The sequence below is a fragment of the Sparus aurata genome, chromosome 15 (assembly GCF_900880675.1).
Source record: "Sparus aurata chromosome 15, fSpaAur1.1, whole genome shotgun sequence".
NCBI lineage: Eukaryota > Metazoa > Chordata > Actinopteri > Spariformes > Sparidae > Sparus > Sparus aurata.
The window spans coordinates 30,656,888-30,671,887 of record NC_044201.1 but is presented as its reverse complement, the minus strand read 5'-3'; the positions used below and the strand labels follow the sequence as shown (position 1 = coordinate 30,671,887).

The following is a 15,000-nucleotide window of genomic DNA, read 5'->3' as shown; positions in this document are numbered from 1 at the left end:
GTTAGCAGACCGCTAATTTACGGAGTTTTATCAACCTCAGAAACGACCGCACGACAACAATACACTGCAGTAAACGGATCCAAATATAAACCGCCACCAAAAAGCCACAAATAATGCTCAGAACAGCACCAAACTTCAGCAACAGTACAAATAGGGTCTCAGCACATAGTCCGGGGCATCTAACCTCCGCTAGCTTAGCTGGATTTCTACTGAAAAGCTGACTAAATTTACCACTCTTCTGCAGCAGCTTCCTGTTGACGGGAAGTCCCGACGAGTCGATTACCGAGTGCAGTAGAGTTCCGCGGCTCATGGATGAAAATGTATGATTATGACTCCATGGAAAAGCAATCAAAGTTCATATGTGTCTTACCTGCCAGTTTATAACAGTTATTATCGAGAGCGGACAGGGAAAAGAACGGAACTGAGCATTTCTAACCGCACTCGGTAATCATCGCGTCGGGACTTCCCCGACCCGGAAGCTGATGGAGGAGAGTTGAAATCTGTTTTTAGCTTCACAATAGAAATCCAGCTAAGCTAGCTGGACAGTCCAGCTTTAACTCAAGGAAATTAATTCTCTCTTCCTTTGACATTCTGGTTTATTTCTCAGTGAACCAAACGTGGATGACACTGATGTCAGTAATTACTCCTTTTACACTTTTTATTGCTCCTCTGTTGTGTTTTTGTTTTTATTCTTGTGCTTCTGTAATTTTCTCTGGCACAAGAATCTCCTTCAGGATTAATAATAAAGTTCAACCTTTCTGTTTCTCATCTTATCTTGTGTCCGGATCATCACGGTGAACTCACCCGAAGGAGAAGACCTGACTGGGTTTCTTCATGGACACCCAGGAACTGATGAGACAGGTGATCAAACTGCAGGAGCAGAAGGGAGGACAGGCCGGACGGGTGACAACAGGGGGGAGAGAAAAATAGGTGAGATGGTGAAGACGGAGAAGGAAGACAGACAGAGTCGGTGAGAGAGGTCAGCTGAAGTTCACTTCTTGTTTTATTTATCTTTTATTCATTATAATCTCACAATTAATTTTTCATGAGTGGAAATTTTCCATCAAAACAGCAGCACAGCTGAGCGCAGCGAGTGTTTTCTCACATCACGTTCTGTTTCTGGATTATTTCACACAACAGAATGTAAAATGTAAAATACCATTGTGGTGAAGTTTAAATGCCACTCGAGCTGAACTAAAAAGTATTTTCTAAATCATATCGGACAAAATAAAGCAGAAAATCTTCACATTTGAGAGGCTGAAACCAGCGATGATGTAAACGATTTAATGATCAAACAAATCAATTAAAGTGTTGGCGTTTTTACATTTTGCAAAAATAGCGTGCATTATTTCAGGGATAGCTGATCTCTTCATTATCATTTATTACATTCAGGTCTGTTTTCTGTATTAAAAAACAATACGTAGAATATTCTGTAAATCACGTTCAAGATAACGTTTCCGATCACACTCACCTGAAGAGGTCGAAGATGGTGAGGTAAGTGTAGGCGGTTAAGGCTGAAACGACAAAACAGAGAAACGAAGACCGTCAGAATTCAAATAACAAGAATCGGGAATCGTAACGTCGGATGTTTGATCAGAGAATTCAGAAATTCAATCGTGTGAAGATTGATCGACATGTTTCGATCTGCAGGTTCCAGACTGGATGATTAGACAGTTTTGGTCGAACAACAGACACACAAAGGAGGAAAAACTTCTAAATCTACAACCATTACCTTAAAAGTGATTACACAAAAAACAGGAAGGCTCCAGTCAGACACAGGAATGAAACACATTAAGAAAACTGCGTCACGATCACCTCGTCCAACATATTATCAAGATAATCATCAAAACATTCTTATAATTCAAAATAAAAATGTCCTAAAACATACTGGAATCACTTTAATCTTACATTTAGTTAGAAAATAAATATTTTAACCACGTCACAGAGAGGACACACAGCTTTTATTAGTGAAAAGCAATCAAAGAATCTTAAATAAGTAACTATAAGTAATCATGTTTTTGTGACGGGCTTAGAAATTCAAAATAAATCAGGACTTATATTTATCAACACAGGACTGCTTCTTCATGTCAGAATAACATAGAAGCATAAATCGTAGAAGTCTTTAGAAATCGATATCAAAAGCACAATTATTTTGTAGAAAATGTCCCGAAATTCAAGACAGCTGATGCTCTTGTAGATTCTGATTTGCTGTTATAATTCATGAAATCAATCGATAAGATAAAGATATCGTTAGTGACTGTTGTTGTGGTGTGGACTCCGTCATCCACTGCAGTTAGAAAAGATTTTAAAACAATCTATTTACAGTTATTGTTCTTGACATTAACACTGTGGGACAGTCAGCAGTTCCTCCGCTTCTTCTCTCGCCGGTCAGCAAGTTCGTCGTTCTGTTACTGACTCACTCGTTAAGTTAGCAAGTCATCGATCAGCCCTGCAGATAATCAGCCGGGCTTTCTCTGAGTCAATTACCTGGAGAACACCGCGGCACGCAGCCAGCAGGTAAAGCTGCAGGGTTACTTAGTCAGTCAGCCAACAAGCCAATCAACTAATTAGGCAGTTAACGAGTGTTACTGGCCTGGCTTTAATGCCCAAACACCCGTCTGTCTGCCTCCCTGCCTGTCTGTCTGCTCACTGTCTGTCTTACTGCCGAGCAGCCAGATTTCTGTAATCAGGCTCTGCTGTGGGGGGGAGGAGGAGAGCGGATTAGAGCGGCTTTGTGCCGAGAGGAACATTTTGTTTCCCCACCACCGACGTCCATGTTGGCCAACCTGACGCCATGTAATCCTGACAGAGAGGCCGCGGACAGACAGACGAGCTGAGAGAGAGAGACGGGCAGGCAGCGGGACCGAGGCTGAGTGACAGAGCGACAGGCAGGGAGAGAGAGAGAGAGACAACGGGACAGACGGAGGGATGGACGGACGGACTGAGAGAGGGAGGCAGATAGACGGGCGGAGAGACAGAGTTTAGAAGACAGATAGACAGGGTGACGGACATGTACACAGACAGACAGGTGGAGAGAGTGAATGAGAGAGAGACAGAGAGGATCCCTGTACATGGATGTGATGCAGAATCACAATCAATAAAACCAAACGGCTTCATGCAGAGAAGTTTCAGGAGTCAGTTTCATCTCGTTTCTCTCATTCTGAGCGATACGACACACGTTATTTAAAAATGTAAACAAGCAGGACGGGATGGACACCGACGCTGACGGTACCTGTGTGCAGCTCGACTACAGGTGTGTGTGTTTCTGCAGGAAGTGTTAACGCTCCTGTTCATCATTCTAAAATATCTCGTTGAACTCAGCACCTTTACCGATGGTGTGTTTACTGCCACTGCAGACGATCACACAGAGGGCGATGTGAAGCTTTCTCAACTTGCTGATTATGAAAGTTAATTAAGCCTGTAAAGCCTTTAGATAAATATAGTGGAGCACAACATCATCCTGGCGACAACAACTGTGATTCACGTTTTCCTGATGAGCATTAAAACACGCTTACATCTCTGGACTTACTGAACCAGCCACAGAAACTCAGTCGCTCTGTGTTTGAAAGCTATAACTCTGTGTCCTGTTTAAAGTCCTTTCCCTCCTCCACTGTATCCTGTTACTGTAGATATGCAGCGGCTCATCTATCCACAGGGATCAATGAGGTTTGATGTCATCGTGTTGTGTTGAATTAAAAGCAGCAGACAATAAAAGCAATAATAATACAAACGCTGACATCACGGTGACCCTGAGAAACTGGCCGCACACGATCGATATCGGGCTGAAATTTCCCCCTCGCTTCGCTTGGATAGGTTTACATATGCACTAGACACACACACACACACACACACAGACACACACTCTCACACACACACGCACAAATACACACAATTTGGGGGGAAACGTTAAACATTTTCTCCTCTAAATTAAACAATTAGACGATTAAAAAAAAAACGTCTTGGTGTTCACGACTCAGCCTGTCATGAACGCTACATGTATTCATTTATTGCGAACTATCCCTTTAATTCTCACTTCATTTCCTTCCCTTTCATCTTGTCCTTGCATCTCTTCATCCCACTGAAGACGAGGAGAGGAGTGAAGGAGCAGAGGAATACGACGTCATTTCTTGCAGCAACTTTTTATGGTTTGGAGTTTGTATGAAATGTTATAATTATAATAATTTGTTGCTTTCAAATGAAACGCAGGATCAGCGATTCTCTTCGAGGATTATTTTTCTTGTGAGCATCCGGCCCGTCTGGTCCGTGAAGCTGCAGAAATCATGACGGTTTCTTTACTGCAGGATAATAAAATCAAGCTGTTGTTATAAAAGCATGTGACTCTTCGGATTTGAGTTTTTCAGTTTGCTCCACAACGACTGCTGTAATATTGTAAGACAGGTGACTTCCTTATTCTATCACTCAGAAATAGGTTTCATACATCTCTTGATTGAGGAGAATCTGAAAAGTCCCCATTTAAGATTTAATTAGTCTGATAAAGGATGAATTTACCAGTATTAATAGATAAACACCAGTCAGAATGTGGTGGTTTCTGCTCCAGTGAACTCAGACAGAACCATTTATTTTTTTGACGTCAGGCTTTTTGTCTCCGTCTGACCTTTAGTTACAGACATTTATCATGACATTATCCTCTTTCAGTGATATTCCTACATCTCATTTACTGACCCTGTGTCCTACAAAGTTCAGAGAGTACATAGAACGGTTATTAAATCATAAAAAAAAACATTGAGAAAAGCGACTTTTTCACAGATATGTAAGATCTACTGAGCATGAACAACACAAGTAGCTCGACTACAACCGCTGAAGAAACTACGCAGGTCTCCTGATCAATCAATACTGCAGAAAACAAGACGCGTGACATCACTGAAACACCAAGAGAGTCCAGTTCACATGTGTCTGAGCAGGAGTTCAAGAAGATAGATCAGATTAGTGGTTCAAAAGTTCTTAAACTGTTCAGAACAATAGCTATTTTTAGCCGCCGGTTGCTGTCTGGGTCTTTGAGAGTCGAATGAATTACGGCACATCTGTGTTTTCTAAATCCTGACGCGTGGTTAGTGTCTCTGTATACTTCCCCCTGTACCTGTACCTATACTGTGTCATGTCCACACCTGAGGTTTGACTCATCTGGACAGGTTCAAATGTACAGACGCACACAGAGGATGTGTAGGCGGAGGACAGTCATCCGTCCATCAGCCGGGACGAGAGGAGGCGACAGGACAGGAGGGTGGGGTCAACGAGTGTGGGGAGACAGACGAGGGTGAGATACAGGTGAGAGAGAGAGAGGTGAGGTAAGGTGAAAGACAGAGGTGTGTGTGTGTGTGTGTGTGTGTGTGTGTGTGTGTGTGTGTGTGTGTCCGCTGAGACAAAAAGCTGATGTCTTTACTTTGTAAAAAGCTGAAAGTTGATCCAGTCGTCCGCTGCACAATTTGATACGGGAGAAAAAGACTGACTGCAAACACACACACACACACACACACACACACACACACACACACACACACACACACTTCTGTAGATTCATCAGCAGCTTATGTTTCAGCAACAGTGCAACAACGACTCTGCTTAAACAGCACTTACACACAGACACACACACGGACACACAAACTGACCTGTATGAGCACACACACACACACACACACACACACACACACACACACACACACACACACACACAGCTAAGCATTTCTGTGTTTTCTATTTGTGGTATTTACTCAGTTTGGGAAAGCGTTGTAAAGTGTCGACCGACTTGCTGGAGTTGTTAAATACGTGTCATCACCGTTTTTCCATCACTTCTCCCGGCTGTGTTGTACTCGCAGCAGGGATTTTCACATCTACCACAGCTGGGCTGCATAAACCAACGACAGCCCTGTTATCTAGTCACTTAAAAGCTTTTATCATGATGCAGCATCACAGGAAACATTGTAAATAAGAGCGACTCCTGAGACTGTGAAACGCAGCAGAACAAACAGGACGAGAGAAACTCAAGAGATTCTAATAGAAGCTCCAACAGTTCTGAGAGCTGAACACACAGACTTATAAAACAGTATTTCTCTCAGGTTTCCTGCACAGACGAGAGTTCAGAATAGACGAGTGCTTGTTACTACATGGACCTTGGTGCAGTAAAACTGGAGATGGAAAAGCAAATCGAAGCGGCTCGGTTTGACTTGGAGGGGCCAAAAGTGTTGTTAGAAAACACCAGTAAAGGAATCGGCTGATGTGACTGATTGTGCTCCAGTTACTGGAAACGTAGATAAGACAATTCCCCCAAAACACTCTGATTATGCTGGTCACCGTTCAACTGCATTATAATATAGCTTAAATATGCAAATGTTGGCGACATCTACGCCACAAAAACCTCCCAAAGGTGATAAAACACATCTGCAGTTTGAACGTGCTCTGCTGCGCCCAAGTGGCTAAAACGATTAATGCAGCTTTAAGAAGCTCAGATTTGTTTAAACCTCCAACATCCGCAGCAACTTTTTTCAAAAAGTTCTGAGGATGATTGCATCAAACTGAAAACCTGCGAGCTGCTTCTCCATGAAGAAGGGAGAGAAAAAAGTTTAGCATCTTAAACAACTTAGTTAATTTACGGGCGACCAAACTTTAACACGAACACGTGTAAATACTGTCTGGAGCATGTTGCACCGGAGTCACTGGACTGGAACTGATACATACACACACACACACACACACACACACACACACATGCTGCATGCAATCTGGTCGCATGTTCTCTGAACTCACATATGTACGCACACGCACAAGCACACACACATGCGGGACACAGTGTGTCCGGATAAGCTGCAGTCTGATTATCTCTTTGGGCAGCATCACAGGTCGGCTGAGGGTTAACCGCCTCAGAGCACAAGGAAGGCATGTATGGAGTCTATACCGCCGTCTGCGCGTGTGTGTGTGTGTGTGTGTGTGTGTGTGTGTGTGTGTGTGTGTGTGTTTGCAAACAGGCTGACAGCCAAGATGAGAGCACTGGACCAGATTGCAGGGGGGAGTGTGTGTGTGTGTGTGTGTGTATGTCTATATGGCATAGAGTGTATTTACACGTCTGTTAAGCCGTTAGTCATGAGATAATGGGGCCAAGGCCGTGTGTGTGTGTGTGTGTGTGTGTGTGTGTGTGTGTGTGTGTGTGTGTAGCAGAGTGCAGCCATGTACAATATGTACATATGAGACTGTCAGTGTGGCAGTTGCTCTAGAACATGGTATTAGACTTGCAAAGGCGGGTCAACGGGGACGTGTGTGTGTGTGTGTGTGTGTGTGTGTGTGTGTGTGTGTGTGTGTGTGTGTGTGTGTGTGTGTGTGTGTGTGTGTGTGTGTGTGTGTGTGTGTGTGTGTGTGTGTGTGTGTGTGGACAGCCTTACATGTGGGTTATGCTTCATTTGAACCAAAGGCGGACAGGCACTCGAGGCTCTGGATGTACACTTTTTTCAAACGCACATGCAGTTCCAACTGAGCGACACGCAGCGGTTTGAAAAAAAGAACAGACGCTGCAGCTCGAAACTGAATCAGAGGCAAGTTTAGATATTTAAAAAGGTAAACTGAATAAAATCATAATCAAATGTCTGCAAATGAAGCATTAGATTTTGTTACAAGCATGAAATTATTCTGAATTTAGACCTGCAGGAACATGATTTACTGACAGCAGGTTACAGTTGTAGGTTGTTTTTATTTCTCACAACAACCAACTCTTTTCTTTTCATGTCGTGAAGTTTGTATGTAAAATCATACAAAACACAGTGAATAATGTTTAAGATAGTACAAATCAAACACTGAGCATAGCTATGATAAATAATGTGGGATTCAACAAGACATAACAAGAATGTGTATAGGTGTGAGGTACAGGAACAGAAACACACACAGTGTATGTGTGAGTGTGAGCAGCGTCTAATGAGGTGGAAGACAAACACCGAGCGCTCTAATGTACATCATCAGGGTCTTCAGCAAACAGCGACGGATGTGAAGAGAGCTAATTGGCCCTTATAAGAGCACACACACACACATATAACCACACACACACACACACACATATAACCACACACACACACACACACACACACACACACACACAGATTGTGTTCAGAGTGTGAGGTTGAGGGTGAATAAAGAGAAACAGCTCAGTTCAGTAAACCAGAGTCCTCCGAGACAAACGTACGATGTTCTGTCATTTCAGACGATAAAGGTTCATTACACACATCTTTGTCACAAACATATGATAACCACAACACGCCGCAAACTGAACTACAGCTGCAAGTGATTGTTGAATAATCTGTGGATTAGTTCCTTCATTAATCAATTAGTTACTTCATCCATAAAAATGTGAGAAAACTGTTGATCTGTTTCATCCAGAAGCTAAAGATGTTCAGTTTGCTGTCACAGAGGAGTCACCGGCTTAATTACTCAAACTGATTAATCCAGTATTCAATTAATCAAGTAATTGTTGCAGCTTTAAACAGAACAGGTCATCAGAACGACGACACACTACACACACATCTAAGTAACTCTCACGTTCACAGTTTTATCATCAGTGAGCTGGAATGAAATCTGTAAATATGAGGAAACTATCAGAGACGTGAATTTAGAGAGTTAACAGTTTTAACAGTGACTCCGGCTGTCACATGAACGCAGCAAAGGAAAAGTTAACTCGCAGATGTACTTAGTTACTTCCAGTCTGAGTGTGTGAAGGCTGCGTTTACTGATCCTGTGATTGGAGGAGAGTTTCTCCACAACGAGGAATCTGACTGACAGTATTGAGACCGGGCCGCTGTCTGCTCCTGTTGTTCTCATCGGGGGCCGAGTATCGACGGCGGTGTCGCCTTCCCCGTGTTTGTTCGATACCTGTCCTCCGCTTCCTGTCTGCACGACACCCGACGCCGCTGTACGTGTGTGTGTGTGTGTGTGTGTGTGTGTGTGTGTGTGTGTGTGTGTGTGTGGTTTATGCTGCAGTCTCTGCAGCGGGGATAAGGTTGCATGTTGTTCTTTTCATGGCAGCATTTTCCTGAGTGATGGAATCCCTGAGAGGATTTAATGTTGGTGGCAGACACGAGCCTCCCTGACCATAAACACTCCGTCTTACTGTACAGATGTTCACTACACATCTGTGTGCGTCTCACACTGACACCCAGACCTGCTACACTGACTTCTGATTGCTCTTTAAGCCCCTGACATCAGCTAAATCACCTAATCCAACATAAACATTACCGGACGAACGCATGAATCTGATCAGGCCTCAGTATTTCATTATTTGCCGTCTCCTCTCAGAGCTTACGTCCACTTTAACCTTTAAAATCTGCACTCTGCTCCCTCACACACACCTGTAAGCACCACAAACAGTATGGTAATTGAAGTGTGTGTGTGTGTGTGTGTGTGTGTGTGTGTGTGTGTGTGTGTGTGTGTGTGTGTGAGTGTGTTTGAGTGTGTCTGAGCGTGTTTTAGTGCCTGAACTATAAGCTCGTCTCATCTTCCAGAGCGGAGCCAGCGGACAGCTCAGCTGAGGCAGAGAAATGGTTTTAAGTGCTGCTGCTGCTCTGCGCACACGCACACACACACACACACACACACACACACACACACACACACAGTTAGGACAACGTTGATATTTATTCAAGCTGCTGGCGAACAATATTTCATGCAAATAATCAGAATCTTTTGAGCCCAGAACTCTCAGCACTTCAACGCTTCCAGGGGCGAAAGGAGAATATCTGCAGCGTTTTTTGGACACTAAACTAAAAACCTAAATCATGATTGATCACCACCATGAACCACTGCTGACTATAAATTAGGAAGAACCCGATCATAAACAAGTATCACAATCGATTCTGAATATTTAATATGGTTTCAATATTCTTTTTTCGTGGGATCAACACACGACACTGTCAGCTTTGTTGTAGATATATTTTAATTTAAATCTCAAACCCTCAGTGTCGGGTCACTGTTTGGTGGTATCGAATATTGATATTTTTCTAGGCATTGTACTGAGGTTAGAAATAACAGCATCACAAATCTACCAGACTGCACGTCACATCTGAGCTGTGAATGAAGAAAATTCAGCAACAGCCAAAAGAAAGGCATCTTAAAGTGGCTGGACAAAAACAAAACCTGTAATAGAGTAATAAAAAGTAAGGAAAAATATTCTGTCCTGTAGACTTTAGATATCTTTACATCACGATACAAGTGACGTCTTTTTTCCTGGTTTCAACTCATGACGACTGGACGCAACATGCACACGTATACAATATACATTTAAGAGCAGGTGCTTCCAATTTCAAGACATGCAACTGAAGAAATGCAACGCAACGTTCAACTAAATACACACGAAGGCGGCAAAATGCATTGTGGGATTTGGAGTTTTCAGTGCTCTCAGCCCGTCTTTATAAACCTCGTGCAGACTCAAAAGTATCTAAAATTGTGCTTAAAAACAGAAACAATGGCCGACAACCTGAGAAACGGGCGCAACGCTGATCGTCAATAAAGCGGTTAGTTTGTGGAGGAAGACAACAGTGAAACAGATGATTAAGTAAGCGATAATGTATAGAACAGAGGGGAGGGGTCTGATTCCTCCTGAAGGGACTTAATTTCCGATACTGACCGCCGTTCTATACATTATCCTGCTTATTACACGGTTACTTGCCAACATGAAAGAAAACTTGACACAGTGTGTCTTTATACAATGTATTTGTTACCGCTCAGAGTGTTTTTCAGCAGAGAAATATAGTTCACCAAACCGACGTTGTTTCTCTTCTCCCTCTTCGCTGCTTTCCTCTCTTTTTCTTTTCTTGACCGGTGACGACAACTCAGCCTTTTGCCAAGAGTTGAAATCACCGTATTTTAAAGAATATTAAAGTTAATGTGAAACTCATCCATGCTAGTGGCCTAGGAGTACGTTTTTCCGATATGAAGTAGACTACAGATCAGCTGACGTCGCTTAGCAACTGAAGATGACGGTCAAATATGCTTAGCAACGGTCTGTTATACGAACATAATTGACCGCTGAACGTTGGGAAGGCTTATTCAAGTGAATGGAGCATTCTACAGCATTCAGAAGAGCTGTGTGATAAGACCCAAATAATGAAGCGACTGCTAACCTGCTAACCTGCTAACTGCTGCAGAGTATCACCACTCGTGATGGAGACAAATAATGAACCAAAGCAGGAGAAAAACCTCGAGTTATAACCCGGAAACATCGTCTTTTAAACGTTCCTCTCCTCTCAGCAGACGCAGCGCCGCTCGGCTGCGACTGAGGAGGAAGAAAAAATGTGCTCGTCAGAATATGACAGATGTGTTCTCTGTGTTGTAGCACCGGAGGCTAAAAACAGACGCTGTGAAGACTCCGTTTCTTCAACGTGCCCTTTAAAGTGCCATATTTTGACTGAGGTGACCCCCTCACACACACACACACACACACACACACACATCCCTCTGGTGAGACGGCTTTGCTAACACACTTCCTAAAGACTTCCTCACAGACACACACACACACACACACTTGTGCATGTGTGTGTGTAACTGTCAATCTGTGTTTACTGTGTGTAGACAGGTATCTCCAACTGTTAATGTCTGTGTCCGAGGCTCACAGTGTTTTCTTCTGTGTGTGTGTCTGTCTGCATCTCCCTCTTGTTTTATATGTGTGTGAGTGTGTGTAGGAGTGTGTGTGTGTGTGTGTGTGTGTGTGTGTGTGCTCACCCATGCTGTTGGTGGAGCTGCACCACATCAGCAGACAGCCGGTACACAGCAGGTTGAGAGCCCCGAACAGCAGGATCCTCCACGACTGAGAACGACAACAAACAAACACAACGACTGTTAGAGGAGACGAGGACGAGCAGAGAGAGTCTCGACCTCCGGGTCACGACCCCACCACCTCATTCATTATGCACTCCGGGTGACGGGATCTCATTCTGTGTTCACAGTAAAACTAAATCCCGTCTCGCTTAAGTTTTCAACCACACATGGACGAAAAACGTGCGTCTGCTATCGCGAAACCAGAACAGGAAGAGGCATCGTTCCCCCGGTCACTGTCACCAGGTAACGGAGGAACAACATGAACAGATGAACAAAACAGAAACCTTTTCCAGTGGAACCTGGACAGGAACTGCAGGAAACTAAAAAAGGCAGAATTAAAATCTAAACAATCAGTTTCCAGGTGATCACAGGTATGAAAGAATCAGCAGAGGACACTGAAACTACGCAGAGTGATTTCCATCTCTGAACATCCCTACAGCCTACAGAAGCACTTTACTACTTTACAAACAATTTTAAACCTTCGTAGAGTTTTAAAAACCCTCATCAGAACCTTTTCTGATTGACAGTACTTTACTTTCTTTACTAGAGATTGTGTGCGATTTACTCGACTGGTGGTTAAATGTTGCTACACGGCACCAGAAATATTACGTTGGTTGAACATATTATTTCATTAATTCTGACATAATTTGCACTGAAATGTCATTTGTGCTCCATGTTGACAGTTTTCTGAGTCAAAGAAGTTTAAACTCTCGTCTAAATGTCGGGGAAATTAATTTGGAACATCGTTTGTGTAAATCAAGGCAGCAGAGATTTTTTTATTCCTCATCAGACCCAGACTGATAAATCACTTTGCTAATAGTTTCGACCTCTCACACATATATAAATATATATATATATAAATATATATATCGGTCAGTATCAACGCTTTTTTTGTTGTAAAGAAGAAGATGTAATTTAAGACAATCAGGTTTATTGTTAAACTGTAAAACATTCTGCCTCCATTACATGTGAAGTGTTTGATAACTGTATTTGAAGGATCGTTGCAAAATAGTTTGTATTTCAGCCGACACAGCGATATCAGAATCTTTTACTCCAGAATATCGGATCCATACACTGAATATCAGTCGGGCTTAAGTCACTTTAGAGACTGTCAGTCCTTACCCCCAACTGGATACGTCTCCGCTGCGTTGCGTCTCCGCCACGCCAGCGGAGCAAATACGTTTCACTTTAGTCAATGTGTCAATCTCCACCAGGTCCGCTGCGCTGCGTATCTGCTCCGTCCCAGCTCCGGCAGTCCGCAGCCCTCCGGCACAGATACGCAGGACTTCTATATCTGGCGGATGCCGGAGTGCAACGCAGCAATTCAGCAGAATTTAGCACCGAGCAGACAGGAAGTCAAGCGCTAAAATAACAAACAGCATCCGGTTACCTTTCAAAATAAAACACTCGGTGTTGACACCAGTACATAAATCTCAAAAAAAGAGACAAACACAAGCTTTTCTGCTAATCCCTCGGTCGGGAACACTTCGTGTCATTGATTTTAATAACACAGACCTATAACTGCGGTCGTGGGTGATCATGTGATTATCGCGGGAACTCCTCTGCCTCGTGAGCCAGCTGTCTACCGTACTGCGCCGCAGCGGACTCAAACCGCAACCGGGGGGGATTGCCGGATGGTGGACGGCGGAGCAAAACCGGATCGGAGCTGCAACGCAGCGGACACGTATCCAGTGGAAATTAGGGGTTAGACATCTGAAGAATTTATGATCTGCAACTTTTTGACACTTTTTTTACCAAATGTCAAATCAATCACTTGATTAAAACAACCAGAGAATTCATGGATGATGAAAAACAATCGTTAGTAGCAGCCAAAAACACTGTAACCTTCACTTTTTAAGAGCCTGGAGCTCCTTGTGTCCAGTTCTCTATTGAATTAAAGGCTCAGACGGAGATAACTTGTGGACACAGAGCTCCTGCAGAGCCACAGGAGGTATAAAGTGTTTCCACGGGCTCAGTCGGACTTCTAACCAGCAGGGTTTCCCCCGGCTGTCAGTCACGTCCTGTCGCAGACACTCTGGCAGGTGACCAGCCGCCGTCTAATCCAAATCCAAACCTTCAAACTGACTGGGAGCTGCTGGTTTTGGCTGCTGGATGGACAGCGAGATTCCTGCCCCGCGGTTGACCCGCTGCGTCTGGGATTTGGGTGAACGAGGCCCGGCTGGGTGGCCTAACATGGTCACTACAGTCTGAATCAGTAGAGCTCAGGGGAAGGTCACTCTGAGAGGACGAGCGAGCAGAAAACATGCTCAGAGCTGAGGACGAGCAGCTCTCATCGGCAGGAACAGTTTATTAATTATCATGTTCTCGACTAACATTTGGGAAAAAGAAATGCTGTGCAGGATCTCTTCATTCAGGATAGTTTTCCTGAGCTGCAAAAATAAAAACACACACTGTGCTGTGTGATTAAAATCCTTTCATTAATCATCTCTCAGTTCCTTCAATAATTCAGACGGCTCTTTGCAGACGGCTGCCTCGTCTTTAAAGGTCTTACGTGGGCTCACCCTCCCCCACCGAGGCAGCTCATGATGCAGAAGGAGAGAGGCAGCAGGGCAGCGAGGGCAGCGACCAGAGGGGACGAAACAGGAAGATACACGTATTATATTCAAAGAGAAATTCATTCAAATGTTGAATCACGCAACGTTGAAGAAAATCAGAAAGAAATCCTGGATCCACACCAAAGGTTAGTGAGGTCTGTTCTGAGATGAGCCCCGTCAACAGTCCCAGTGTCAAATAAATCTGTTAATAGTTTTTTATTTATATGTAATCGTGCTGACAAACCAACCAGTCGTCCACAAAACAAGACAACTGAAGCAGCTGGAGAACAAATCAGTTTGGGATCTCGGGGCTTGTGGAGACTTGACGAGATGAATGAAGCCATTTCATCTTTTGTTTAGTCTCAGCTGCTTCAGGTGTTCAGCAGAATGCTGCAAAACTGTTTTACTGTGAAGCTCCAGAAATGTTCTGTGGACTACGACACTTCACCTGACTTTATATCATCAGGAGGAGGAGAGGAGGACTTTATATCATCAGGAGGAGAGGAGGACTTTATATCATCAGGAGGAGGAGAGGAGGACTTTATATCATCAGGAGGAGGAGAGGAGGACTTTATATCATCAGGAGGAGAGGAGGACTTTATATCATCAGGAGGAGGAGAGGAGGACTTTATATCCTCAG

The 15,000-nt window shown here is 43.7% G+C and overlaps 1 protein-coding gene across 3 annotated transcripts in view; it reads right to left on the bottom strand.

Moving 5' to 3' along the window:
* Positions 1-15,000, bottom strand: part of slc30a6 (solute carrier family 30 member 6) — an 86,264-nt gene that overhangs the window by 61,959 nt on the left and 9,305 nt on the right. For all 3 annotated transcript variants that reach the window (XM_030440949.1, XM_030440950.1, XM_030440948.1), the window contains exons 4-6: positions 11,710-11,794; positions 1,472-1,514; positions 805-870 (exon numbers count right to left, since the gene is read on the bottom strand). In XM_030440949.1, the coding sequence (XP_030296809.1) occupies positions 805-870; positions 1,472-1,514; positions 11,710-11,794 (194 nt within the window). The remainder of the gene's footprint in view (positions 1-804; positions 871-1,471; positions 1,515-11,709; positions 11,795-15,000) is intronic.